This window comes from Siphateles boraxobius, unplaced genomic scaffold (genome assembly GCF_051911475.1).
Source record: "Siphateles boraxobius isolate OS27281-9 unplaced genomic scaffold, OSU_SipBor_1 6, whole genome shotgun sequence".
Taxonomy (NCBI): Eukaryota; Metazoa; Chordata; class Actinopteri; order Cypriniformes; family Leuciscidae; genus Siphateles; species Siphateles boraxobius.
The window spans coordinates 34,192,928-34,220,713 of NW_027509186.1; the positions used below are offsets into that span (position 1 = coordinate 34,192,928).

Consider the following 27,786-nt stretch of genomic DNA (forward strand, 5'->3'; position numbering starts at 1 on the left):
AGACACTGTAAATAACAATAAAAGAAAGTATGCTAAACTCTCTCGAGAGGCAGCGTCTGGGAGCACTATGAACCTTTTTTTTACATGCACAGTGGTCTGAATGCCATGTTTTTGGCAAAGGCTAAAAACAGCTAATGGACTAAATTAGTGTTTGCAATCCACTTTGTGTTCAAGCGAAATTATTAAATAATACTTACAGAAAGCTTCTTTACCACTGTTATGCTAACATTAATGCTAATACTTATTTTCATGTGTAAAACTAGCCACTACAGCTCACTAGCCACTCACTGTCAGGACATTGCTAATCATTAACAACAACGCAAAAGCACAATTTAGCATCACTGGTACCAATTGCTTTCAATCCACCAACAGCCTTGGTTCCTGTAAACAACCATGGAATAAGGCCTTAGCGAGCACCGCTAATTACTTTAAAAACTTCATAAGAGGGGCTAAATATAAATATGCACACTCTCTTATATTACATCTGTACAGCAGTATTCTTCCGTTTCTCAGAAACGGCAACGTTCTAAATAGGGTAAATGGAGAAAAATAATGGGCCATCTTAGTCCACCCCCCTCCACCATCTCCACACGACGATAAAAGGGCAAGCAAACAACTTGACCCAAGTGCATCTCCAGCCATGCACATTTATTCTTTTGTGGGATCCAGATGACAGAGCACATGCTGTAAAGGCTAAAAAATATTGGAAGAACTATCGGAAAGTTTCAGAAAGGTGAGTCTTGTAAAACAGGGATGATAGGTGACTTTGATCATTCCAATCCTTGTTGCTTTCCTGTGGTCAGATATGTCAGAAGTCCGTTTTGACATGTCTCCTAGCATGCAGAGGTGGTTGTGAAATCAATAAAAAGGCCTGATCAGGTGATGGCAAGGGGCTCTTTTAGACCGACTGTGGCTGTGTCTAAAAGGTCCATCTGGGCTGCTGTCGGCCTCTCTCATATCTGTCAGTAAGCAGAAGGAAGAAAAGGTAATAAATAATATATCAGCCCTGATATTTTTAGGTGAATCGAGGTCTCCGATCTTGCGGCTGGTGACCGACTTCTAAAGCTTTTATTTATTTATGTATCTTTTTTTTCTTGGGAGATAATGGTGACGAAGGGTAGGCCAAGACCCTCATCTTGAAATAATGAAGAGGGTATCAGGAGACTCCCCACCGAGCGTTGCAAAAATGTCACCTTGGGAAAATGTCACACAGTATCACAAGAGCATTTCATGAATACTGTCTGACATGTCCACAAAAGGCGATATCAAACGAAGTCCAATGTTTCATCTATGCATGAGGTTATGCGCACTGGACACTCTGACACAAGTGGATTGAGGGCAGCGTGATTTATGCAACAGAAGAACATCTGGCATATAGGACAGAAGAAATGAGTGCATGAAGGAGAGCACTGGACAGCTTTGAAGTGATCAGAGTCTCATTAGGATAGCGCAGATTAGACAAAGGGAGTTCGAACTTGCCAGAGGCTCAGTCATTCACTCAAAGCAAAAGGCCATTCGGTCCAGAGTCTGAGCTGAACTGTGGGAAATGGCCATTTAAAAGATGCAAAAACAACACCCTGCTCACTAGAGCCCAGGGAAGGACTGCTCACTGATCCAAAGAAATTTCCACTTGAGTTTCCACAGAAATAAAGCAAGACAAGGCCTAAAAACAGAAGGCTGTGAATCGAAGACCTCTTTGGCACATTATGCCTTATAGAGACAAGAATCAAAACGTCAAAACACCCTGGGAAACACCATTAGATACATTCTCCGTGGAGAGCACAAAAAGATGCTCATTTGCTTGTTACGTTTTCATTTTTTTGCCTTTGAAATGTCAGCTCTGCTTTCATGAAAGGAAATGCGGGGATACTCTACGACATTTCAAAGGAGCACAACTTTTTCCCAAGTCTCTAGTAACATCTTGTGTGCTCATTTCAGTTGAGAACAGAAAGAGAGAGAGGAACGAGACCAGTGCATGTTTGGGATGCAAATGCAAACGTGGCGTTGACTCTAGGTATTGTTTACAGATAAAAAGGGAATGCCACAAAATGGAGGCAAAAAATGAGAAGTCACATGGGACAACACAGTGACAGCACTGTTCTCTCATATGAAACATCTTTTGGCACCTTGGGATGAGCCCCATGCCCTGTTTGTTTACAGGAACAAGCGCAATAGATGGATTGACAGCATCTGCTTATAGTTACTGATTGATCTAAATATTACCACGACTGTGGATTGAGATTTGGGATAAGTATGGAAAAGAGAACTTTAACTGCAAGAAACTGTGAAATATTGTGAGTATTACTATTACTACTGAAACACTTACATGCCATCGAAGGGGTTGATGCCAAGGACGACGTGGGTGCTGTCCCGGCCCACCAGGAAGCGGACACGCTGGTAGAAGGACTGCAGGGTGCTTAGACTGGAAGAGATCTGGGTTTCTTGGATGATGTCCAGTGGATCAGGAGAGCCCATACACAGAGCAGTAGCATGACATGATGCCTGCAAACAGCAGTCTGGGTCCATGCAGTCTATCAACCCATCTGATGGAGAGAGGACAGGGTGGAGAGGTTTTAAACTTCAATAATGGTAATGTAGTGTCAGAAACCAGATACCATGAACCAGATTCAATGCACAAAAAATTACTTATTTTGGTGTAAGTGAAAATGTATTTATCTGCTTGTAAACTGCCTTCACTTAAAATGGTGACTGGTTTTAATTTGTTTTCCAGCAGGACAAAGCTTGTTTAGGTGGTTGATCTAATGGACTACCTTCTTGTGAACCTGGTTTCTTATGGTGAATCATCTTCGTCAAGTTGGTCTGATGTGGTAGACCACCTTGTTCAAGGTGCCATGCTTACAGATTCATTCACAGTAGGGTGAGGGGGTAGTGTCTCATTAAGGCTAATCAGACACAAATCAAGCCAAGGCACCTTCCTCCAGTGGGCACCAATGAATGTTACAGAAACCAGCTTAATCAGGTATGACATGGTTACCAGAAATGTATGCTTATTTTGTCCAAGTTAACTTCATTTCCCCTAGGTTGATATCTTTAAAGGAGAGGAAAAAGATTTCATCATCCCAAGACGAACACGGGCAATCCCTTAGCAGGATCTCAAAAAGTTCTAACAAATAACTGCCTATGTTGGATGGCTTTTTATGCCCTACAGCTGCGTTACAGCAGTAAGTTAGAACTTGTCTTGCTTCTTATTTCCTTCATGTTTTTTTTCTTTCCAACATGTTTCATACCTCTACAGGCAACCCAGCCTCTCCCTCCTGTAATTCAGCTGAAATAATTCAGGACTTCAGGCCACGCTGAGAGGAACTCTTTAATGTGCTGAAGTGGGTCATCCCTTATTCTGTAATATATCTCTCTCTTCCTCTAACTCTCTACTTTGTGGATTTCTTTGACCAGATGGGCAAGATTATAAAAATATCGCCTCTCCTGGTGGAAGCATCACTGCTTGTTTCAGACATCATGATAGTACTGCCAATTGACTGCTTTACTACTAGCGTATGTGTTAGCAATTTCTGATTGGTATTCTATGGCTTATCGTCATTTTAGTTGTGTGTATATCTTTTTGTTATCTTCTACTGGGCTGGATACGCTCACAATCTGTTTTTCCTGTTAATCTCTAAAAAGTGATTATTTAGGATTGTAACAAAAACACCACCAGGCCTGTAGCTACATCAAATGATAGTGCTAAAAAGTAGAGTATGGCAACTATAGCAGGAGCATGATATGTAATGTCCCTGAAGATTGTGCACTTCAGAGCAAACATGTTTTATGCTCAGTGCGGTTTGTGACAGGACGAGGGTACCGTTGATTTATAGGCTTGGCAGGAGGTCAGTTCTAAGCTGATGCTTGCTGAGAAATGGAGATTAGATGATGTGGACTTGGTGTCTATCTGTTAGCTTGGGGAACTTGAAGCCTATGATTTTTACTAAAACAACTCACTCTTCTACAAAAGTTTCATGCATCCACAGGAAAGGTCTGATAATTTCCACAGCTATTTAAAGAGCTACATTATTTTAGCTCAATAAAGGTGCTCAAGATCTTAGTGTTCTCAGTGACATACTGATAGCAGTACACTAAACCTCACTTCCTTCCAAGTCAACGGCACCAAATGTAACCTGTCCTACTTGACCCGCTCCGAGCAAGATTCGAACTGGGATCTTCGTGCTAAAAAGACCACAGTCAGTCGTTAGTGTGCCTCTTGAGGCAAGGGGAGGGATCAGTTCTTACTGGCCTAAGTTACACTGGCATAATAAACAACTCCAGTGGAGGGAAGAGAAGAGAAGAGTAGAGAAGAGAAGAGAAGAGAAGAGAAGAGAAGAGAAGAGAAGAGAAGAGAAGAGAAGAGAAGAGAAGTATATTACATTTTCATAGTAAATGTCAAGGCAGACGTGTTGTTTGTGTTGTACCTCCGTCATTGTCCTTGCTGTCACTGCAGGCTGTCTCCATTGATGTGTCGCAGCCTGCTCCCCGCCAGCCCAGCTGACAAACGCAGTACCAGCCATTATTTCCCAGTGTGCATCTGCCGTTACCATTGCACAGACCAGGACAGCCCTCTGTGCACACAAAAGCAAAGCAGACAGAAAGGGCACTTTTTACTAAACCAAATATTGCACTATAACAGACAAACCGTTGCAAAGCCAGGTTACTCTATCCAAGATGAAAAAGCTAAAATGAAGGGCTGTGGGTCAAAAGAGTGCTTCAGTAATAACAGTGATAACTTCAGGTGATTAACTGAAACACCATTTTAAGCCCTTATATCCTATAGAGGTAGACTCATACTGCAGAGCTCAGCCAGATCAATACATTCTCATTAGTGTTGTACAAAAGATGCAGAACTCAGCTCTAAAGAGAAAGAGAGAGGAAAAGAGAGAGAGCGAGAAAGAGAAGCAAGACAATGAGACACAAAGGTAGAAGCCAAATCTAACTCAGAAATAATATGATCATAACCAGATAAACAGCAATATGTATAATCACAGTATTTCTTGGGAAATAATACCAACAACTTTAGCTTTAGACAGTAGACTAATCTTAAATGTGAAAATCATAAGTTCCAGGTAAAAAACAGAACCATATTCTGTTTTATACCTATAATGTAGAATGTCATGACACATTTGAAAATAGGATTTCACAGGGCTGCGCTTGAACAAGGAGGTTAATGCTGACAGGATGTTGATGGAACAGGTGGGCACACGGTCCTACAGACACAATATGCTCAATTCGACAGCATAAATGTCTGTCATTGTCATCTGTTTCCTCTTCCCCTCCCTACCACTTATCAGCTACCTGTCCAATTCTATTTCCTAAGATGAAAACACAGACGAAAGGCGAGAAACCCTACGCCATCGAAATGTAAAATTCTGACATGCTTTTTACAAGCCAAGAGCCGCTCTCCAAGATGTCTGAGCTGACCTATTTTGTCAGCGACAGTTAGCACAGCCACTGCTCGAATATCATAGAGAATAAAGGAAGGGAGAGAGTGAGAGTGGGAGTTTGTATAGAGAAAGAAAGGTGGTGGATGCCTGATAAGAAGGAAATCTGAGATGCCTCTAAAAGCCATGATAATTTCTAAAGATGGCTCAATGCATAATGGCATGCAGTGTTTTCATCCAGGCTTTGTGCATCATGTGCTCAATGTTCCAAGACAGCTGTGCTTCAATAACCGATATATGTAGCAAATTTAGTATCATTTAAAGCAAGAAAAAAAATAATAATCACTGATCCTTGCCGTAGCATGTACTGTAAGTCTGCAGCTAAATGGAGAAGCCATCAAGAGTAATGTTGACTTATATTATAATATAGCTGCACAGATCAGCACAATGTCATGGTACTCACGGGTGATGCATCACAAATGGCAATCTTGGTAACTTGCAATCTCATGTTCTTGTCCAAGCACGCTCCTGGAGGACAACCTTCCTTTAGAGTTTAGTTATAACTCAAGCTAAACACACCAGAACAGCTAATCAAGGTCTTCACAGATGCTCAAAAGTTTCAGGTATTTGTACTGGATCAAGCTGAAACTAAACTCTTCAGAAAGGTGGACCTCGAGAAGCAGTAGCGTGTCCCATTGTGCACAGTAGAGTGTCCCTTTGCAGCCACTTGTATCCTTAAAGCTGGATAATTCACAGCGGAGTACTACTCAAGAGTCTACTCTTTGTCACAAAGTGCGAACTTTGAAGAGGACTACAGATGGCATCCCGACCAAGATCTTTGAATCCAATCTCTTGTCTTTTTTTAGGAGATTTCGCATGCACAAGGTTGTACCAACAATTACAGTCTCCAGCTGACCCCACTTCAGTGTAAGGACAATCTTTTTGTGCTACAACGCAGACAGTGACAGTTATATGCTTTGTTGACAACCAAAGGGTGAGCTTGACCAGTAGACATCAGGTTGCTCCTTAAACACCCAAACAGACAAACAGCTGCACAGTCTACAGTGGCGAGACGTCTGAATGGTCTGTTCTGAATGCTTATTAAAGAGCTAAATAAATAAAGATCTGTGCTCTGCTGGCAGCAGTTCAGCTTAATTGGCAGCCCTTTCAGAGAGAGGCCCCTGTGGAGCGCACCCGCGCATCAGGCTGAAACAGCTCCGGAGGGCCACAAAACCGCCTTGCGCGACCCCCTGCAGCTCATGCTAGCCGCACTGCCTCTCTATGGAGGGAGAAAGGGAGGGAAGGGGTGGGGCTCACGAGCAAGACAACCAGAGACTAGAAAGGGAAAGACAACGAGCAGGTAGGGGGTGTGGGCAGCTCAGGGCTCTGGCAGCACCGGTGCATAGCATGCTTTAATTAGAGAGGCTGCCGCTTCAGCACCTCTCTGAACCCCCACACCCCTCCTCTCGAACCCCCTCTGCTGTGCTACACAGCTGCACTGAACATCCATTATGCATGGCGCCGGTTGGCAAGGTCTGTGACCCTCCGCCAGCCCTCCCCTCCTTGGATCCTGTGGGCCATCCATCCCCCTGAGTTCCACAGCAGGGATACGGCAGCTAAGGAGATGCTCCGGCTCTCGTGCCGCCCCCTCAGCGGGCATGAAGGTGCTAAGTGGCGAGGTGGCAAAGCAGCGTATTGGATGTGGAGGTACAACAGCAGCATGATTCGACAAGGACTATGTTGGTGAGGCATGAAGCATGGGCTGATTGAAAATACGAGTGCAACCCTGAAGATGAGCTTTTTGAAGGATGGGTTTGTGGAAAAATGATAGAAAAGATAGGACAGGAGGAGTGCCATACCTTTCACTACCTTATCCAGATAGTGAGCTTTAGGGGGAGATAAAAGAAAAGGACATATAAGGGAAGTTTTGAACAGTGCTGCTTCCATGACAAGACACAGACAGCTACAGGCATGGGCTGGTTGCTTGAGACATCTAAGTTTACTGAAACACAGAGGGGCTGCAAAAGCGATTGCAAAGACAATAACATGCAACAAGCAAAACATCACATCACAGGCTGGTAGAGAGTTAAAGGTATGGTGTGACAGGGTAGAGAAAGAGAAAGAGATGTAGAGGGAAGTCTCAGTTTATCAGTACCTGTATTGCAGGAGTAAGATTTTTTGGTAACACTTTCTATGAAGCCTGTATGTATATATATATATATATATATATATATATATAAACACATTACAAAGCTATTCATAATGCCTTATTTTGGACATTGTTGGACATGCATATTGTACGGCTTTATGAATGGAGGTTGATAATTCAGTATGAATATTTGTACAATGAATTGGATGCAGACTTTCTGGAAAGTGTTAGTAGTTAAAATTGTAAAAAAATTAATAAAAATGTGTTGTTAAAATTTAAAAACGAGTGTCCAGTTCATATTATTCAGCTTCATGATTGGAGGTTGATAATGCATTACACCGTGTCCCAACTACACGCGCCAAGAGGTATCTTTTTCATGTTAATCAGAGTTTTTGTCTTAACCAGCCGCGACGGCGACGATTCTATTTTAGAAACGGTTTCTATTTTTCTGCGACGTCGCGGCTGGAACAACAAACACAAAGTGTGGGAATGATAATCTCAGGTACTGTTTATGTGCTTTATTTAATGTTAAAAGCATGCAATGTGACTTTGAATATCTTTTAGTGCTCCTAGCTTTGAAATTAAGCAAATGGAAACAAGAACGTTCAAACTGTGAACAAACAAGTGTATTCTTTGACAAAGATTGTTTTAATAACTCAGCCTATGTATTTGTAATAATGTTTAAATGGTCTACTATTTGTGAGCTTGATTATGTACTCTACTTATCCATTTTCTTGAGTGCCGTCAAGATTACTCTCTGGTGCTGTGCACTTGCGGCGAGACTCCGCCCACACGCTGTTCTGATTGGTTGTGGGTTTTGATTGATTTTGACACATCTCGCAGTCGCGTCGCGTCTAGTGTGGACAGACAAACTCTTTCTCACTGGAATCTTATCGCATCGCGTCTGGTTAGGACACGGTGTTATGGATATTTGTATAATGCATTATTTTCAATATAAGTTTTGGAAGGTTTTACCGTTTTATTTTATAAATAAAAGTCATTAGTTACTAATTTTATAAACTTGTTTCATCTCTAAGGAGTAAGATGTATAAAGCTTATAAAGAAAGAGCATGTCACTGATGAGATGGCCAGGCTACAATCCAGCAGTGGAGAAGCAATGCGTCATCTGTTGACCATTCTGTACGTTACATCATGGACTGGCACACTTACCACCTTTAATGACAAGTTTTACGAGAATGTATGGTCCCTGCTGTTTTTGGGATGCTATTTTTCACTACGGTGCATGTATGAAGAACATCAATAATGCATCAAGAAAATATTAAAAAAACAAAATGCTAGTGTACTGCCCCCGGGAAGAAAGACAAGAAAAGAAAAGAAAAACAAAACAAAACATACAACACCCCTGCATTAGAAGATTTCTTGTTTTACTGAAATAGGAAGTTCATAAGATCAAAACAGAATATGGATTATTTTGCTTTGCTTTTGTGAGGAGTCTTCTTTTTTTCTGGTCACTGACTGATAAACTCAGAGACAAAATCAAAAGTTACAGCTAGAGAAAAAACTCAAACAAAAACAATACCAGATCAGTCTATGTGTTTCCTTTAACAGAGAAGTAGATAAGGCTAAGATGAGAAACAAAAAGTAGAACAGAGAGAGACAATGATGTTGAGACATACACTAGTAAATGCAGTCTCACAGAACAGACTTTTTATTGGCCCATTAAGAACACTTGATGTGATTTACCCGGAAAAAACATTCCAATCACCATCAGATTTTAGGGTTATGGTTGGTGTTAGTGGCAACACTTATCAACCAATCACTGCTCTTTGATTTAAGGGGTAGGTTAGGGTTAGGCCTATAATAAGGTACAATGCAGGGCCTGAACTTCTTAAAATATTTTTAAATACTTAAATATATATCTTTCATTTCAACAAATGGTCATTGCTTAACTTTGAACTTAACTTAAGGATTGAATTGTTTTTCTTGTTTTATAAATAAATATCTAAAGAAAATAACTAACAATAGCTTAAGAGGATAATAAGCTTGACTACAATATTTCTAAAAACTGATCAAGTGAAACAACAGAAATTTTAAGTGTATAGCTATATTCCAAGCTAGGAATTTTATTAACTTAAAATCTGACCATGGAACAACCTAATATACCTGGCCCAACTGAAGGACGGGGGGCGTCTCTCCATTTATGGGGTTGTGCTATTGTGCAGTGAAACCAATATTAGACTAAATCTATTTCTAAAAGTTAATAAATTATGATCATCATGGTGCCTAAGCTGAAATGCTTTGACAATAATATACTAAAATAAAATTTTGTGTTAAGTATCAATTTGATACATCAAGCTTCTATGACATATAGTATGACATACGAGAATATGCAGCTCACAATTCATCTCAATTTTATTCAGAGACCCAAACTGACCAGAAATATGTAATTTGGTAAAGTAGCTGATATTTATATGGCCAAAAAGTAAGATGAAATTCTAAGAGCTTGTAATGTAAATCAATGTTATCTTTATAACAGTATAGCAGACTTAAAAAAAATACTCCCAATAATAAGATGATATTCAAAATCTTATAGTTTTATGATCAAAGATTTGCAATGATTTTTATTGTGGGGGACAAAACATATGATGATTGAGATATGAACAGATAAACGTTCCACAAAGGCCTGATGTATCATATTTGATAATCACATTTTAATATGATTAAAAAAAAAATAATGATGTAAGGATAGTCAGGTAAAGCCAATTTGCTTCTTTCCAGTAATTGTTCATCATGAAATATTTGCATTATAAAAGTTTTTATATAGTTAATAAAATATAAAAGTTTACTTTATTAAAAAAAACAGTAACGATTTCACAGATTTCACAACCTGAATGTAGTACAATTATACGAAAAGCCCTTTTATTTGCTAAAAAAGTATAAACTATCAATCATATAATAGAAAGAATGTAATAGATTGTGCAAAACATTTCCCTGGTAAATTTTGATCATGTTAATAATTTAGAGCCACTGTAAATTGTGTATGAAATATGAAACAGTAAGACGTATAGGGTTAATAAATGTAATTAAATACTTTGGTATATTTTTTCAAATTCCAACTGTATTTTTTCAAATATATTGGTAACTACAGGTGAATCTCGATAAATTAGAATATCGTGCAGCAGTTCATGTAGTTCAGTAATTCAAATTAAAAGGTGAAACTAATATATATTTAGTACATACCGTATAACTATATGCATATGTATGATTATACTTTTCAGAGGGCCGACATTTCTGCATTTAAAATCCTTTTTTTGATTGATTTCATGTAATATTCTAATTTTTTAAGATTTTGAATTGGGGGTTTTCATAAGATGTGAGCCATAATGATCAAGATTTTAACTTTTGCACGATATTCAAATTTTTCGAGTTTCACCTGTATATTTTGGTTTAAATAAAACTAAATTGAAGTCGAAACACGTAACTTAAACGGTAACTTTCCCCAAAGGAATTGCAAAAATAATGAATAATTTTAAATAAAAAACATTTTTTATTCGTTGAATTGCTTCGCAATTTAATTCCCCAACGTAAAGAACGCCTTTCCAGTGACTGCTCACCTCGTGCAATGCAAATGTTTGGGTTCAAAATGAACTAATCGAATGGAACGAGAAAGAGAATAAGAAAGGAGGGAAATGATGAGTAGAAATGAAAAGACAGCGTAGCACATTCCCACATTAAAATGCATGAAGACAAGCTTCATATCCTTGAGCAAACCTGTTCATGCTATGCCGGGTTGCACAAATTCAATTACGCATGCTTCCTCTCACACACCTCCAACCCCCCGTCCCCCCCCCCCCCCCCCCCCCCCCGCCACGATTCCACCCTCATCCCACGCTCCTTACCGATGGTGCAGTGTTCTCCGTTCCATCCCGGGCTGCATTCACACTTCCCGTCCTTGCAGGTCCCGTGTTCGCTGCAGCGCGGGTGACAAGCCCGTTGTTCGCACCCGGCGCCCATCCAGCCCTCGTCGCAGCGACAGCTTCCCGCCACACAGATGCCATGTCCGCCACAGTCCGCTGCGCACAGCTCTGCGGGACAGGGGGAGAAGGGGTGTTAGCCGAGAGGAGTTGGGACAGGGGGTAAAGAGAAAGCAAATCCAGGAGTTATTGTCAGAGATGGGACGGCCACGCTCCACTACCTTGTCTGAGGAGTAGTGAAAAGAAATTCCTGCACCTCATAAAGGGGGCTATCCCTTTTGGACAATACAAATCTAATAAGACCATTACAAAGCAGGGGTTCGAGGATTTGTGGGAGGTTTAACAGGGCAGATTTTCTGCTGTGTCTCTTCCTTTTTGGATTCCTACTTTTTTGGGGGGAATTCCTTCTTTTGTTTGGGAGACAGAAGAAAGAAAAGTCAAAGAACGAAATCCAATTTTGACTTCCTTTAGAAATGGAGACACACGCTGGATCACTGAAGTCGTTTCACTGTATAAGTAATGAGGTGAAAGCTGAGGTAGCGTGGCAAATATTGTTTTTCTATAAAAGAAAGATCTGTGAGAGACCTTAATTGAGAGTTAATACACAAATTAAATCTAACACTTGAGATTTCACAAATAAAATGGTCTGGGAAGGTTTGGCTTCACGTAGTGAGTTTGAAATCTTGACATAATGAAAAAGTTCCGGAAACATAAAAAGGATAAAGATGTGGTATAAAGCACAAAACATCAAGTGAAGGGGTAGTTAACATGGAATACTTTTGACATGCCCAGCTATACTTCATCTAAAACTATTTGAAACAATATTTTACTATTTTTTATCATAATTATCATCTACGTAGTTTTCATGATCTCATTAGAACTGAAAGATTACAAGATTACATTGTCATACCACAGATCAATATAAAATGGACTAAAAAGGCAAAAAAGCAATTCATAATAAAAGGTGATCAGTTACAGGACCTATATCGTTTTTTTGTAGATTTGTATGAATTTTAACCACAAACAATCAGAAAATAAAAACAAAAATGACAAAAAAAAAAATCAACTAAATTAAAAACTTTCCTGCAATTATGTAGAATAGTGCGCACGCACGCTTTTACATTTTCAAAAAAAAAAAAAAATCATTTTGAGTCAATTTATGTGTCGTTTTTCTCATGGGGGCCAAAAAAAATTCCCCACAAGGTCTAAGACTTCAGATATAGCCATCTTTGTAGGGGCAATTTGTCCCCATAATATAGGATTTACCAGGCCACACACACACAATTTTAAAAGGTGGATACAATACACAGCATGAAAATATTTGTTCTTTTTACAAAATTATTTATCTATGCAAATGAGAGCCCTCTTCAAAGTGTAGAACAGTGGTTATGTAATGTTGTCTAATTATCCAAATCTATGCAGAAGAAGGTCGCCAGAAAGAAGGTCGCTTATAGGCCAATAATGAGCCAATTATGTTAATGTAACTCTGCATTATGTCATTGTTACAAATAAAACAGAGTTAAGTTAGTCTTTTCAGGCACAAACCATAACATGGCATTACCAGATTTAAAAGCTTGAAGGCAAAGACAAAAAATTCCTTCCCTCACGCTAATTACAACAGTGGGCCTTTGTTAAATTATGTAAATGCCCTTAATTTCACATGCAACATTTCAATTAGGGGCATCCTAATGGCATTTCATTGCTTAAAGTTGTCAAGGAGACACACAGTTGCTCATTTTCTCTCGTTCTTACGCTCCTTTAGTCTCCCTCTTTCAATTCGCCTAGTATTTTGCCTCTCGCATTCACGCAAAAACGACGCGCATGATAAGGCGAATATCGTTTTCTAATAAAGGTGTTCCTCAAAGCAATTCTCATAAAGGTAACACAGCAGCCAAGTGGCAGGATGATACCATCTGTGAATCGTTCCCACAATGCTTCACTGCAGGGCAAAGACGCTCTGAACGTTGTACAATAATTGGGTAACTCCTGCCTGCGTCCTTTAATGGAGGAGGAGAACTAATTGATGCAGATCTTGATTGTTTGCAACAGCTCATTTCAGAATGTGTTGGAGCTGCCAGCCTGCAAACATACGAGAGCTGAAAGCTTTCTTATTCAATTACCAGAAGTGACCATGAGAACAGAGACAAAAAAGGGGAAAAAAGCAAGAGTGACAGAGAGAGAGGACGTGATTTTTCAGATTTTAGGAGTGGCCGTATCCTCGTTTAGTTTTGTGGCGTAATATTCATTTTATCCCCAACATTTATGTTATAACCATTACAATTGCAATTAATTTAATTAAATGTGCAGCAAACAAAACAATTTGCCGCTAATGGTTTCACAGATGTTTGCCAAGGGGGTAAATATACCGGAACTTTACTTTTTTATTTATTTTAATTTATATTTTATTTTTAAATTAATTACATTTTATTTTTTAATTTAATTAAAACAATTTTTTTTTTAAATTCAATTAAATAATATACCAAAGCTCACAATTTGCACAGGCCGGCACAGGAGAGTACAAGTCTCTTAATAATTTAGTCATGCTGCATCTTTCGCTTGAGAAGCCAGGCTTTAAATGGCTATTTCCAGCAAATCCCTCGGATTACATAATAGGTCAGTCCGTCTGCTTGGCATTAAAGTGAAATTCATATTCATAGATAGTTGTGTTTCAAAAGTTTGTTGTAGCAAAATTCCCTTAATTCTCTGATCTTTCAAAGCCTTGTGGTGTTTGTAATAGCAGTGACCAAAATAACAATATTGCACCACTGCTTTTGAGCACTTTGAATGATATTAATAATAAATGTCCCTGTTTCAAAACTGGTGTAGCAAAACAGCATTTGGCTTTCTGCCCTGCGTTGCAGAAAAATACTCAGATAAGTAAACAAATAAAGTCTATTTCCAGCTCTATGTTTTTTAAAATTGAAAATTACAAAGTTTATTCGTATATGATCCTAAAAAATCATGCTTAAATCCTTGAGCTAAGTTTTGCAGACAACTTAATAATTGATGAGTTGGTGTGGTAAGTGAAGGTAAAGCAGTCCTAAAATGCTGTATAAAAAACATCCCAGAATGCACCTCAAACAATGTGATTTTGAGGATGATAACATGTAAGATGTTTTGATTTGTGTAACGTTTGTTAATTCATTAATTAGTCAGTTTGTCTTACACGCTATCATACATGTTTTCTTACATTTCTTCAAAATCACATTCTTTGAAGTGCATTCTGGGATGCTTTTTAAAAGGCATTTTAGTACTGCTTTACCTTCGCTTACCACATATATATATAGCACGATTAAAAAATATCTCCCAACTAATGCTGTAAACTATACAGGCAACCCTCTCCTTTGGTACATAACACAACTATAATATTAGAGCTATTATATTTTATTATAACCTATTATATTCAACTGCTATTTAATTTTCGGATATAATAACTGCACTCAAATAAAAAAAGATTAAGTTTCTATATAGGTCAGTTGCAAATGAGGTAGTTTTCATAAACGTCAAATTTATTTAAAACATACTTATATAATTAACAGTAAATACGTGTTTTTATAGCTAACTATCAACGTTAAGCAATATAGTTGATTTATTGGCTTTTTTGTGCAGTTGAAACACAGAATGAGCGATTACATGAGACATGATACTCTTCAGCAAGTTGTATTGTATCTTTCAACATACCTTTTAAGGTTCATAAATGTTTTTTCATGCTATAACTAAAGTGGAAAAAAAGACTCCACTCCCACTTGAACTGACAGAGGCACTACAGCAATCAGTCACAACAAATTTAAAGTTTTGAAGTACAAAATGCCATTTTGGTGATAAAAGGATATCATTTGTGATTATTGGATGGGAGGTGCACTACAAATAATGTTTGATAGGGGGAAAACAGCACACCTGGCAACCCTGAATCGAACTTCAGGTGATTCAAAGGATCAAATAGAGCCTGCTTTTAACAGTTAATGCATTATTGTCATGTTAACAGCCTTAGATTCAACACAAGAGGCTTTTTATTTAAACACAGTATGAGTTACATGTGTTAAAGGAGTAGTTCACTTTTTAAAAAACTTGTGCTGATAATTTACTCACCCTCATGTCATCCAAGATGTCCATGTCTTTCTTTCTTCAGTCGAAAAGAAATTAAGGTTTATGATGAAAACATTCTAGGATTTTTCTCCATATAATGGACTTCATTGGGTACCAAACGTTACCAAAACATCAAAATGAACGGATCTTTTTTCAAGTCATTCAACGATTCAACGAACGATTCAACGAACGGAATGACTCGAAAAAAGATTTGTTCATTTTGATGAACGAGTTCGAACAGGAGAGTTACGAACATGCATCACAGAACAGAGCAAGGCGAGCATTTGTGCTTATAAAACTTAAACTTTTTTATTTATTTTTGAAATGGCCGATCGTTTCGCAAGATAAGACCTTTATGCATCGTCTGGTGTCGTTTAAAGCCATTTGAAGCTGCACTGAAACTGTCATTTGGACCTTGGACGGTTTGGTACCCAATGAAGTCCATTATATGGAGAGAAATCCTAGAATGTTTTCATCAAAAACCTTAATTTCTTTTCGACTGAAGAAAGAAAGACATGGACATCTTGGATGACATGAGGGTGAGTAAATTATCAGCAAAAGTTTTTTAAAAAGTGAACTACTCCTTTAAACGGTTTCCTACCCCTCGATTGACAGAATATAATCAGCCCTGATCATCGGCTATTTTTAAACAATCAGCAAAATAATTGCATTTATCGTCCGATACAGATCGTTTGCTGATAATATAAAATGCACATATGTTTTATTACTTCTTTTAGTTAAAAGTTTAGGTGCTTCTCCTGGATTCAAAATGTACTGCAGTCAGGATTTTAAAGATTGTCTTTCACATTAACAAAACCAAAAGCGCAGGTGTGAGACTCCTGTCCAGTGTGATGTAAGAAGACATCAGTGTACCGGCTTGAGGGGAAATCAAAGCACTCTTTCCACAGGTCACTGTGAGAACCCGGCTCTCGTCCTCCGCTGAGGTGCTAATCTGCTTTAGCTGCTGTTTCACCCCCGCCTCCTGATGGAGGTCTAACTAGCGTGACTGAAACAGCTCAAATGTGGAAAAATCTCTGTGGAAAGGTGGTCAGGCATGACCGGGAGAGGGGTCGAGAAGAGGGGACTTAAGTGTTTTGAAACCATGGAGAATTTGACCAAACTGCCTATTCTTGATGGGATAAAAGAAAGTAAATGAAACACTGCTAACTTTATCAACCGAGTTTAGAAATGGCTGCTTAATTCAGAAGGAAAACTGTCTTTGAAGTGTTTCTAATTTAAACGTTCTATTATGGCCAATAGACTGAGCGTTTACCGAAACACTTTGCATATATTGGTTTCTCTGAATTTTCTCAATCACACGAGCCGAGAACAGTGAGGTAAATTATGTGAAGTATGAAATTACACCCTGACACCTGTAGTCACCGCTGTCATGGCAACAGGTGGCGTGAAGATTAGCAACGATAAGCTGCATCAAGTTTCATTTAGAGGGTTTAGGAGATTTTAACAGAAATCAGTTCATGCACAGGCACGCAGAAATATGTGATGAGCCGCTCACAAAGAGATAAATTCACAAACACAGGTGTACGATTTTCCCTTCACATTAGTGTGACGCTAACACTGTCCCCCATACAGACACACACACAACTGATATGATCAGATCAGGCGGGTATTTGTATGAGATACTTAAATGAATATTAAATCAAAGGCCAAGAATATATATATATATATATATATATATATATATATACATATATATATATATATACATATATATATATATATATACACATATATATATACATACACACACACATATATATATATATTTTTTGGTTACACTTTATTTCGATAGTCACATTCTACTAATTATAAGTAACTTTTCAACTACATGTCAACTAACTCTCATTAGAGTATTAGTAGGCTGTAGTAGACTGTCAGTAGACTGTTAGGTTAGGGTTAGTTGTTAGGGTTCGGGTTAGGAGAACAAGTTGACTTGTAGTAGCCAAGTTACTTATAGTCTGTATAATGTCTGTTGGGGGACCAACAAAAAGTGTTAGCAGATATTAAGCAGACAGTCTACTAATACTCTAATGACAGTTAGTTGACATGTAGATGCAAAGTTACTTATAGTTAGTAGAATGTAAGGCTAGTAAGTATGAGAGCGTTAAGAGAGATGTTTTAATAGTGTTTCAGATTTACTTTAGTATATTTCGTTATCGAAAACTATGATGAAAAATATTCGTCGACGAGACAATGACGAGGAGACACCAAGGTCATTAAACGATAAAAGTCGAGACTAAAATCTAGTTAAAAATGAAAACTTAACCAAAATCTTCCTTTATTTTTGTTGAAAAAATACAGACAGCAATTTTACAAACTGCAGCACAAGTCTCTTCTACAAGCTTTCATGTTTGCGGTTGCCAGATCTCAAGAGTTTAAATCCCCCAATCAGAGCTTTTCTGTTAAAAGAACACATTTTCTGCTCGTGTTTTACTTCAATCTGGCAACTGTTTACTACTTTCAATCTGGCAACCATGCACACATGGTTAAATAAAATATATTTATTTATTTAATTTAATAAAAAAATAACAAATAAAATAAAATAAAATAGAAAAATAAATAAATAGTTGAAAAAACTAAAAATAGAAAAATTCTATAAATATTAATAATAGTATATTTCTTAGTATATGAAAAATATCACAACAACACTGATTGGTGACAAAATAGTTCTTCCTTCTGTTCATTTAGTTAAAACAATAATAAGCTAAATAAATAAATACAAAGTAACAAGGCTGAAATAAGGAAGTGAACATAACAGCATAGGACATTTCGTCATGCCGCCACTGTACTGACCTGTGGAGCAGTCGTTACCGGTCCAGTTGGGGTCACAGTTACAAGTGTTGGTGTCGGCCAAGAAGGTCCCGTGTCCAGAGCACTGCTCCATACATGAAGCACGTGGACTTTCACATCCAGGACCTCCCCAACCTACAAAACAGTGGCACTCTCCACGTACACAGACACCTCTCCCTGAGCAGGTCGGGTCCAGGCAGTCCACTGCACAAAAACACACAGCACAGGTATTCATTAACTCATTTAGCTAATTCGAAGCAGAAATCAAAAGTAAAAATACATCAGAAGAGCCATTTCCCATCAGACCAAACTCATCATCAAAGACAAGCGCACTGTATCAAACTTGCATGTATTCACATCAAACTGTCATAGCTCAGTGTCCCCTGCTGTTCATCTTCCTTTCATGGTGTGACTCAGGCCTTAGTCATCCATCCTATAGACCAAAAAAGGAGGATTCTAGAGGTTTAGCTCTTGTAGAGGAGAGCGTGCCACATGCCCAGCCGCGTCTGAGGAGGCCTGGCTTCTAAAAACCCTGAGAGCAACTGGATTTAGAAACGGTCAAATTAAATGGCAGCATTCGCTGTCGTGCAGTAAACTGGCAGGTGGGAAGAGTGTTGCTCTCTCTCTCTTACTTCTAGCTGTTGGTAATGAGATTTCCTCCCAGCGCCGGGAAGGGAAAAGACTGGCACGGTCGGAGCATGTTCTGCTAAATTGAAAAGCGATGCTGGATGTGGTCCCCCCCACTTACTGTGAACCCAGAACCAAGCGTGACAGAATGCAAACAAGGACACCTACAATGGCCCATGGGCAAAAAAACTCAGCTTCCTGTACCCATGTTACTCTTGATTCATTTCTAATCCTTGTTGAAGAATGAACTAGGATCAGCTACGCCCAACAAACATTCTCAAGACGGATTTTCTGAAAATAAAGTAAAGACTTTTGCAGTTTTTGTAACCCATTTAACAAATATGAATGACATACGCGAAAATGGATATTCACAAGGAACAAATGTAGGCAGCAAGGTTGCACACTGTTTAGAACTGTGAATGCCTTTGAAATTCCAATTCAATTCCTGAATTTGACTTAAGGTAGAAAATAGAATGCACAACAGCAATTTGAATTTAAATGTAACAAAGTAAAAATTAATTAATTCAAATTCAAAAGAATGTATGTCATTCTTAACTAGAAAACTAGTTCAAACTTTTTTTATGTTAGATAGAACGATAGTATGCTAAAACGAATGAATACTTAACATGCTAAAACAAACAAATGAATACTTAACATGCTAAAACAAACAAATGAATGCTAAAATGTTAAAGCGAATGATGGAATGCTACAATTCTAGAAGGAAATAATAAAATGTTACAACAAACAAATGATTGAATGCTAGAATGAACAAACAATAAAATGTTAAAAAAAGCAAACAATAGAATGCTAGAACAAATGATACAAAACTAAAACAAACAAACAACAGAATGCGAAAACAAACAAATAAAAAATAGAATGCAAACACAAACCATACAATGCTAAACCAAACCAAACAATAGAATGCTAAAACAAACAAACAATAGAATGTTAGAACAAATAAACAATACAATGCAAAAACCAAACAAACAATAGAATGCTAGAACAAACCACAGAATGCTAAAACAAATTATAGATTGCTTGAATGAGCAATAGAATGTTAACAAACAAACGATAGAATGCTAGAACAACAGAATGCTAAAACAAACAAACAACAAAATGCTAGAATGAACAATAGAATGTTAACCAACAAATGATAGAATGCTAGAATAAACAACAGAATGCTAAAACAAACAAATGATAGCATGATAGAATGACAAATAGAATGTTAAAACAAACGAAGGATAGAATGCTAAAACAAATAAACAACAGATTGCTAGAATAAACAATAGAATGTTAAAACAAACAAATAATAGAATGCTAAAACAAACAAATAATAGAATGCTAAAACAAACAAACAACAGAATGCTAGAACAAATGATCTTTGAAAGGCTAAAACAAACAAACAAACAAACAAACAAACAAACAAACAAACACTATTTGTGGACAAACACTATTTATTAAAATGCACATTTGATATTTCTGTAAATTACTATTCAGTAAATTTGTCATTCCAATTCATATGTCTGTTGGTCTGGCCTATTCAAATTCCAAATTGTGAACTGATTTGTTTTTAATAATAAGTAGAAACAGTAATATTGTGATATATTACAATTTAAAGTAACCATTTTACTTTTTAATATATTTTATGCAAAGCTGAATTTTCAGCATGATTACTCCAGTCAGTGTCACAGGATCCTCATTCTATTAGAAATCATTCTAAATGCTGATATGCTGCTCAAGAAACATTTCTTATTATCATAAATGTTTAAAACAATTTTGTAAGATTATTTGATCAATAAAAAGTTACAAAGAACAGCATTTCTTTAAAATAGACTTTTGTAAAAGTCTTTACTGACACTTTTGTATTCATTTCATTGGGAAAAAAAAATCTTTCCGCCTCCAAAACTTTTATACGGTAGTGTATAACTATGCAAAAATGAAGGTGTGAAACCGGAATGTGCCCTCACAGATGGCTAACATGAGGCCAGCTGGGACATGATGGGAAAGGAGGGATGGGGTCGCTACATTGCCGACTCCCTTTACCATGACACAAATGGGTGGAGAGGCCGTTCCTATAGATGAGCAGGAGTTCGGGTCTCTTAGCAGATGGTTTGGGCACAAGGCACAGAGATCATAGGCTAAATGACAAGAGCCTCTCTCCTGGCAATTAATCATCACCGCCTGAAGGTCGCGGCGAAGAAAGGTAGAACCGTTAAAGGGCCAGCGTCGGCATTCTCTTCCTCAACGGCTAACGGTGAGACCCGAAATAGAATTGCCGGGGGTCAGAAGAGTCAGAACGTACCATTTGTCAAAATCGCCCTCATCATTTTTCATCTTCAAATGAGAGCCTTCAAAAACTGCCAAACACAATGGCTACTTTAATCTTATCTCTTCACAGCTCGGTCGCCCCTGTCGTCGGGCTGCTGTAGTCTCAGTTCAGGCTTCTCAGTGCAAATTTGACTTATTGGATCTTGACCCAAATGAATTGTTCTTCTCTTAATGGATTGCTTTGGACCCTCAGAAGTATTCATAATGCATGTGAAGGAGCGAGGAGACTTCCTAGGCGTAACGAGACGAGTCGGATACTTATGGGCCAGCTCGAAAACTCGAAGGTCATGTACGCCCATCTTAAATATTCAGAAGGGTACGTATGCATACTAAAAAAGGCCAACACGGCCTCTTTCTACATTTCAATGTGATTTGGTGCATAAAAATTGTATAAAAAAGAGGGGCAACGGCAACACCAAAATAGCTCAGACATTGTATAATGTATTGCAGATTGTATAATGGTGCGAGGCAGGTGATATTACACATACACTACCGGACAAAAGCTTGGAAGTTTTCTATTGTAATGTATTTAAAATGTTATTTATCCTTGTGATCCAAGCTGAATTTTCAGCATCATTACTCCAGTTTTCAGTGTCTTTCAGAAATCATTCGAATATGCTGATTTGCTGCCCAAGAAACATTTATTATTACTATCAATATTGAAAACAGTTGTGCTGCTTAATATTTTTGTGGCAACGGTGATTCTTTTTTTCCTGATTATCTGATTAATAGAAAGTTCAAAAGAACAAATTTTCATCTATTTAATGCATCCTTACTGATTTCTTTAAAAAAAGTCATTTTTTAAACCTTAATTAACCCAAACTTTTAAATGTAAGTGTATCAATATCCAGCAGCAAAAACTGTTTTCTACATTGATAATAAGAAATGTTTCTTTAGCATCAACTCAGAATATTAGTATGATATCCGAAGGATCATGTGACACTGAAGACTGGACTTTTTATTCTTTTCTTTTTTTTTTAGGAATGCCTAAAAAAAATGTATGACCAGTAGTGTATATTGGCTAGAAGTTTTTTTTTTCCTCCAAATTTTTTGAGAATACTATAAAAAAAAATGTTTCATATACTCTGGTACCTTCTTCGCAGTTCTCCCCTTTGTAGCCTGGATTACAGATGCAAGTTCCCACAATGCATGTGCCATGTCCGCTGCAGGTTATGTCGATGCACTGGTTAGTAGGAACATCACATTCGGGTCCTTTCCAACCACTGTGACACATGCAGCGGCCTTTGAGGTACTGACCGTTCCCACTGCAAAGCACCGGACAGGACGCTGGAAAGAATACACACATACACAACATGTCAAAGTGCTGCCGGATGTAGCTTGGGCTGGCCTGCTGGACTCAACTCATGTCTGTGTGAAAATCAATATGAGCACTGCACCAAAAGCTACAGTAGTAAAAGTATGTGAAACCACATCGATCCAAAAGTTTTATGTATGAACAAGGGATTTCTGAATAGTGAATGATCAGAGACTAGAATACACAAGAAACAACATGCAAACAGCAGTGAGAGAACAGAATTCATGTATGAAAAATCAATGTTGAAGTGATGGGTTTCAACATTGCACAAGAGTACCAAAATGTTTTACATAGATGTCTGGCAAAATACCACAGTTACAACGTGCTATACTTTTTGTTCTCATGAACCCAAATGTATACATTTGTACATATACATGTATACATATATATATATATAAAAACCTTTCAAGACTTAAAAAAAAAAAAATATATATATATATATATATATATATATATATATACAGGTCCTTCTCAAAAAATTAGCATATTGTGATAAAGTTCATTATTTTCCATAATGTAATGATACAAATTAAACTTTCATATATTTTAGATTCATTGCACACCAACTGAAATATTTCAGGTCTTTTATTGTTTTAATACTGATGATTTTGGCATACAGCTCATGAAAACCCAAAATTCCTGTCTCAAAAAATTAGCATATTTCATCCGACCAATAAAAGAAGTGTTTTTAATACAAAAAAAAAAAGTCAACCTTCAAATAATTATGTTCAGTTATGCACCCAATAGTCAATACTTGGTCGGGAATCCTTTTGCAGAAATGACTGCTTCAATGCGGCGTGGCATGGAGGCAATCAGCCTGTGGCACTGCTGAGGTGTTATGGAGGCCCAGGATGCTTCGATAGCGGCCTTAAGCTCATCCAGAGTGTTGGGTCTTGCGTCTCTCAACTTTCTCTTCACAATATCCCACAGATTCTCTATGGGGTTCAGGTCAGGAGAGTTGGCAGGCCAATTGAGCACAGTAATACCATGGTCAGTAAACCATTTACCAGTGGTTTTGGCACTGTGAGCAGGTGCCAGGTCGTGCTGAAAAATGAAATCTTCATCTCCATAAAGCTTTTCAGCAGATGGAAGCATGAAGTGCTCCAAAATCTCCTGATAGCTAGCTGCATTGACCCTGCCCTTGATAAAACACAGTGGACCAACACCAGCAGCTGACATGGCACCCCAGACCATCACTGACTGTGGGTACTTGACACTGGACTTCAGGCATTTTGGCATTTCCTTCTCCCCAGTCTTCCTCCAGACTCTGGCACCTTGATTTCCGAATGACATGCAAAACTGAGCAACAGTCCAGTGCTGCTTCTCTGTAGCCCAGGTCAGGCGCTTCTGCCGCTGTTTCTGGTTCAAAAGTGGCTTGACCTGGGGAATGCGGCACCTGTAGCCCATTTCCTGCACACGCCTGTGCACGGTGGCTCTGGATGTTTCTACTCCAGACTCAGTCCACTGCTTCCGCAGGTCCCCCAAGGTCTGGAATCGGTCCTTCTCCACAATCTTCCTCAGGGTCCGGTCACCTCTTCTCGTTGTGCAGTGTTTTTTGCCACACTTTTTCCTTCCCACAGACTTCCCACTGAGGTGCCTTGATACAGCACTCTGGGAACAGCCTATTTGTTCAGAAATGTCTTTCTGTGTCTTACCCTCTTGCTTGAGGGTGTCAATGATGGCCTTCTGGACAGCAGTCAGGTCAGCAGTCTTACCCATGATTGCGGTTTTGAGTAATGAAACAGGCTGGGAGTTTTTAAAAGCCTCAGGAATCTTTTGCAGGTGTTTATAATTAATTAGTTGATTCAGATGATTAGGTTAATAGCTTGTTTAGAGACCCTTTTCATGATATGCTAATTTTTTGAGACAGGAATTTTGGGTTTTCATGAGCTGTATGCCAAAATCATCAGTATTAAAACAATAAAAGACCTGAAATATTTCAGTTGGTGTGCAATGAATCTAAAATATATGAAAGTTTAATTTTTATCATTACATTATGGAAAATAATGAACTTTATCACAATATGCTAATTTTTTGAGAAGGACCTGTATATGAATACATTGATTTTATAATCTCAGGGCAAATCTACACAACGGTGTTTCTAAATGAATGCATGTTTTGAGTGAATCAATCGGGCAAACCAATGATTCAATGACTTACTCATTTAGACATTTACCGCCACGTACTGGCAGTTTTAGTTTCTTATTTAGAGAATCATTTAACTACAACACAAATATTTCATTTCTCCATAATAATAAAAAAAACATTAAAGGTATAGTTTACCAAAAATATAAATTCTGTAATCATTTACCCACCCGGTCCGTTCAGGCCTAAACGTTTATAATAAATTCTATGTTGAATCAAACAAAATATATTAAATATATATATTTCTTTTTTCTGAAGCTACTTTTTGTAATGTATATTTGATGCTTTTCTTATTTAACACAATAATGACTTAATAATTTCTCAGCCAAATTTGATGTGCAATTAATTGGATTAATTAATCGCCACATCGTGTAATTAATTAGATTTCAAATTGTAATCGCTTGACAGTATACACGTACATGCATGCATACAAACACACACACAAACAATTGTATTTGATTATTAGTACAATCATTTATTTATGACAGTTGCTTATACATAGCTGAAAAACATGGCTACCATGATTATATTTGTAAAAAACAGAAAATGTGTGTATGACAGAGAAAGTGAAGCAGAAATGATTGCAGGGATGAAGGACCAAAAGAAATAAACAGAGAAAAGTAGGCTAATGGAGGAGTAGGTAAACAGAAATCTCACCTCTGCTGCAGTCGGGTCCTCTAAAGCCAGGAAAACAGTGGCAGTTTCCAGCCACACAGTCTCCATTTCCAAAACAGTTACTAGGACAGTCATCAATAGAGTCTGCAAGAGAATGTCATCTATGTTTGTCAGAATGATGCACACATTCATCAGTGCTACACCTGTTGGATTCAGTTTATTTTCTTTCCCTAAAGAATGTGGTGCAAAAAGCTTCATTTTCTGGGGGGGGGGGGGGGGGGGCAATAATAAAATGATTGCAATTTTAATAATGCAAAAATAGTGACACAAAAATCACCTTTAAGCTCGACTAATATTATAACAGAATTTGTTTTACAAATGTATGGTAGCCAATAAAAAGCGATCGTTTTCAAAAAATTCAAATCAAGTACAGGTATAAAAAAAAAAACATTACTTTTTCCATAAATATGAGTAAACAAAGTGCGACATTTTTCTGTTAGCCAGCACGACTAAGGTGAAGTGGAACTCAAGTGGAGCCACTTGACGAATTTACTTCAGCCTAATGAAGAACTCCCTGTAATTACTGCAGCTGCTTTGTGACACGGCAATAACATTGACCATTGCAAAAACCAACATGAGTGCATGACACATCCAGTGACACGGCTAATGGAAATTCCATCTAACACCCTCCTTCAGTGAAGCGTGCTAATTTAAATGCAAGGAATGTCGACATGTCAATTACAAGATTTCTGACTTAAGCAGGAGTATAGATATAAAAGGGGTTTATTACAGATTGCGGACATATTAGACAGACCCCTGGAGTGAAGAAGATGTGCTTGATTCTTGGTAGACATCGTCTGTTCACACTGACAGCAATCTAGAAGCATTTAGATAACTGTCTTAAGTGATCAAGGCATCGCAGATTTAGTTTGTTCATAAATATGCATAAAGGGTCTATATAATATATGGATACACAGATCAGGTCTGCAATAAAGTAAGTACTCCAAGTCTAAACTGACATGCACACAATGACATTAGTAAGTTTAAAAAATAATGTAACGCTTTTGATAGCAAGTTATTTTTTCAACATAAAACTCTTTACAGAGTGATTTGCAATCAATCCTGATGACCGATTAGAGTCCTCATGTGGACGATATTTGATAACTTCATTGCTACATCTGCCACTCTCTGTCCCGGGATTCTGTAGCTTAGTGGATAAACACATGGATCAACTACCAAATGCTAAGCATGAATCACTTTCTGCGACTGATAACAACTGCAATGGAGGCACAGAGAAGCATTAAAACAAACAAATTTGTGCTAGATAGTCACTTGTGATAACACACATGAGAAAAAAAAAGCGAACTTTCGAGAATTGGAACGATTTCCTCTGTATTATTCCATAACGCGGTGGGGACAAATTTGCTCATTGTGAACTTATATGACGACATGCAGTAAATTTACTGACGTGATACTGTATCACGAATATTTTTTTACTGAGGCAAATCCACACACAATTCTGTGCAGCTAAAATCAGACGCAACCTGAATTAAACATGAAAAATATTCCCTCTCTAAGGATCCCCGCGAGTCACTGGTGCGCCTGTGGTTGAGCTCTCTCGACAAAGATGCTTTTGTGGCGGACAAAGGGCTGGAAATGTGAGCCCTGACACAGCCTTCCCCTTCCTCAAGAGAGTCAATCATCGCAGAGGATGCAACAGACGGGAAGCTGAACGGAGGGAAGGAGAGAGGGCGGTAACTAGACTGTGCCGCAGAGAATGTTTTTGAACGAATTTTAAAGGCACAAGTCTCTTGATGTGAGAGGAAAAGGCTGGCAGATTGGCCATCCCCTGGTACACCCGAGCCTATCAAGACTTCGGTAGGGTGTTTGATGGCTTCCAGCCTCCATTTCTAAGCCTAGGGCACATACAGGTCTCTCAAAAGCCTGTGGTGGCTGTAGACGGGAGTGTATATGTGTAAAGTACCCTAAAAATAATTAAGTCTTCACCATTTGTATTTACGTCAACAGAAACAATTATACACAAGATGGCTTTTTCTCTTCATATCTGTCAAGAAAGTCTCTACAATCTATCTTTCGCTGTGACTGTCACTCTCATGTAAAGCACTTTTGACACTACGGCTGATCTGAGTTCAGTACCTGCAGTCCAGACCCTGCACTTCCCTTCAAAACTGTCACATATAATTCCATCTTTAAGTCTGTGTTCAGCCATGAATTTGAAAAAGTGTCCATATTTCTTCATGCTCTAAAGACTTTTATCTATGTCACACACGGAGAACACAAGAGTATTTAACCTGTCTGGTAGTTATATTTCCAATATGAGCCATAAAGAGAAGTGTATAATTTCCATGCTATTAGTGGCACTGGGTG

General features: G+C 38.1%; 1 protein-coding gene across 6 annotated transcripts in view; it reads right to left on the reverse strand.

Moving 5' to 3' along the window:
• The window catches only part of tenm4 (teneurin transmembrane protein 4), a 252,402-nt gene that overhangs the window by 65,692 nt on the left and 158,924 nt on the right, over window positions 1-27,786 (reverse strand). For all 6 annotated transcript variants that reach the window (XM_077206971.1, XM_077206972.1, XM_077206969.1 and 3 more), the window contains 6 exons: window positions 25,441-25,542; window positions 22,416-22,610; window positions 18,372-18,572; window positions 11,397-11,582; window positions 4,425-4,571; window positions 2,327-2,543 (listed from right to left, as the gene is read on the reverse strand). In XM_077206971.1, the coding sequence (XP_077063086.1) occupies window positions 2,327-2,543; window positions 4,425-4,571; window positions 11,397-11,582; window positions 18,372-18,572; window positions 22,416-22,610; window positions 25,441-25,542 (1,048 nt within the window). The remainder of the gene's footprint in view (window positions 1-2,326; window positions 2,544-4,424; window positions 4,572-11,396; window positions 11,583-18,371; window positions 18,573-22,415; window positions 22,611-25,440; window positions 25,543-27,786) is intronic.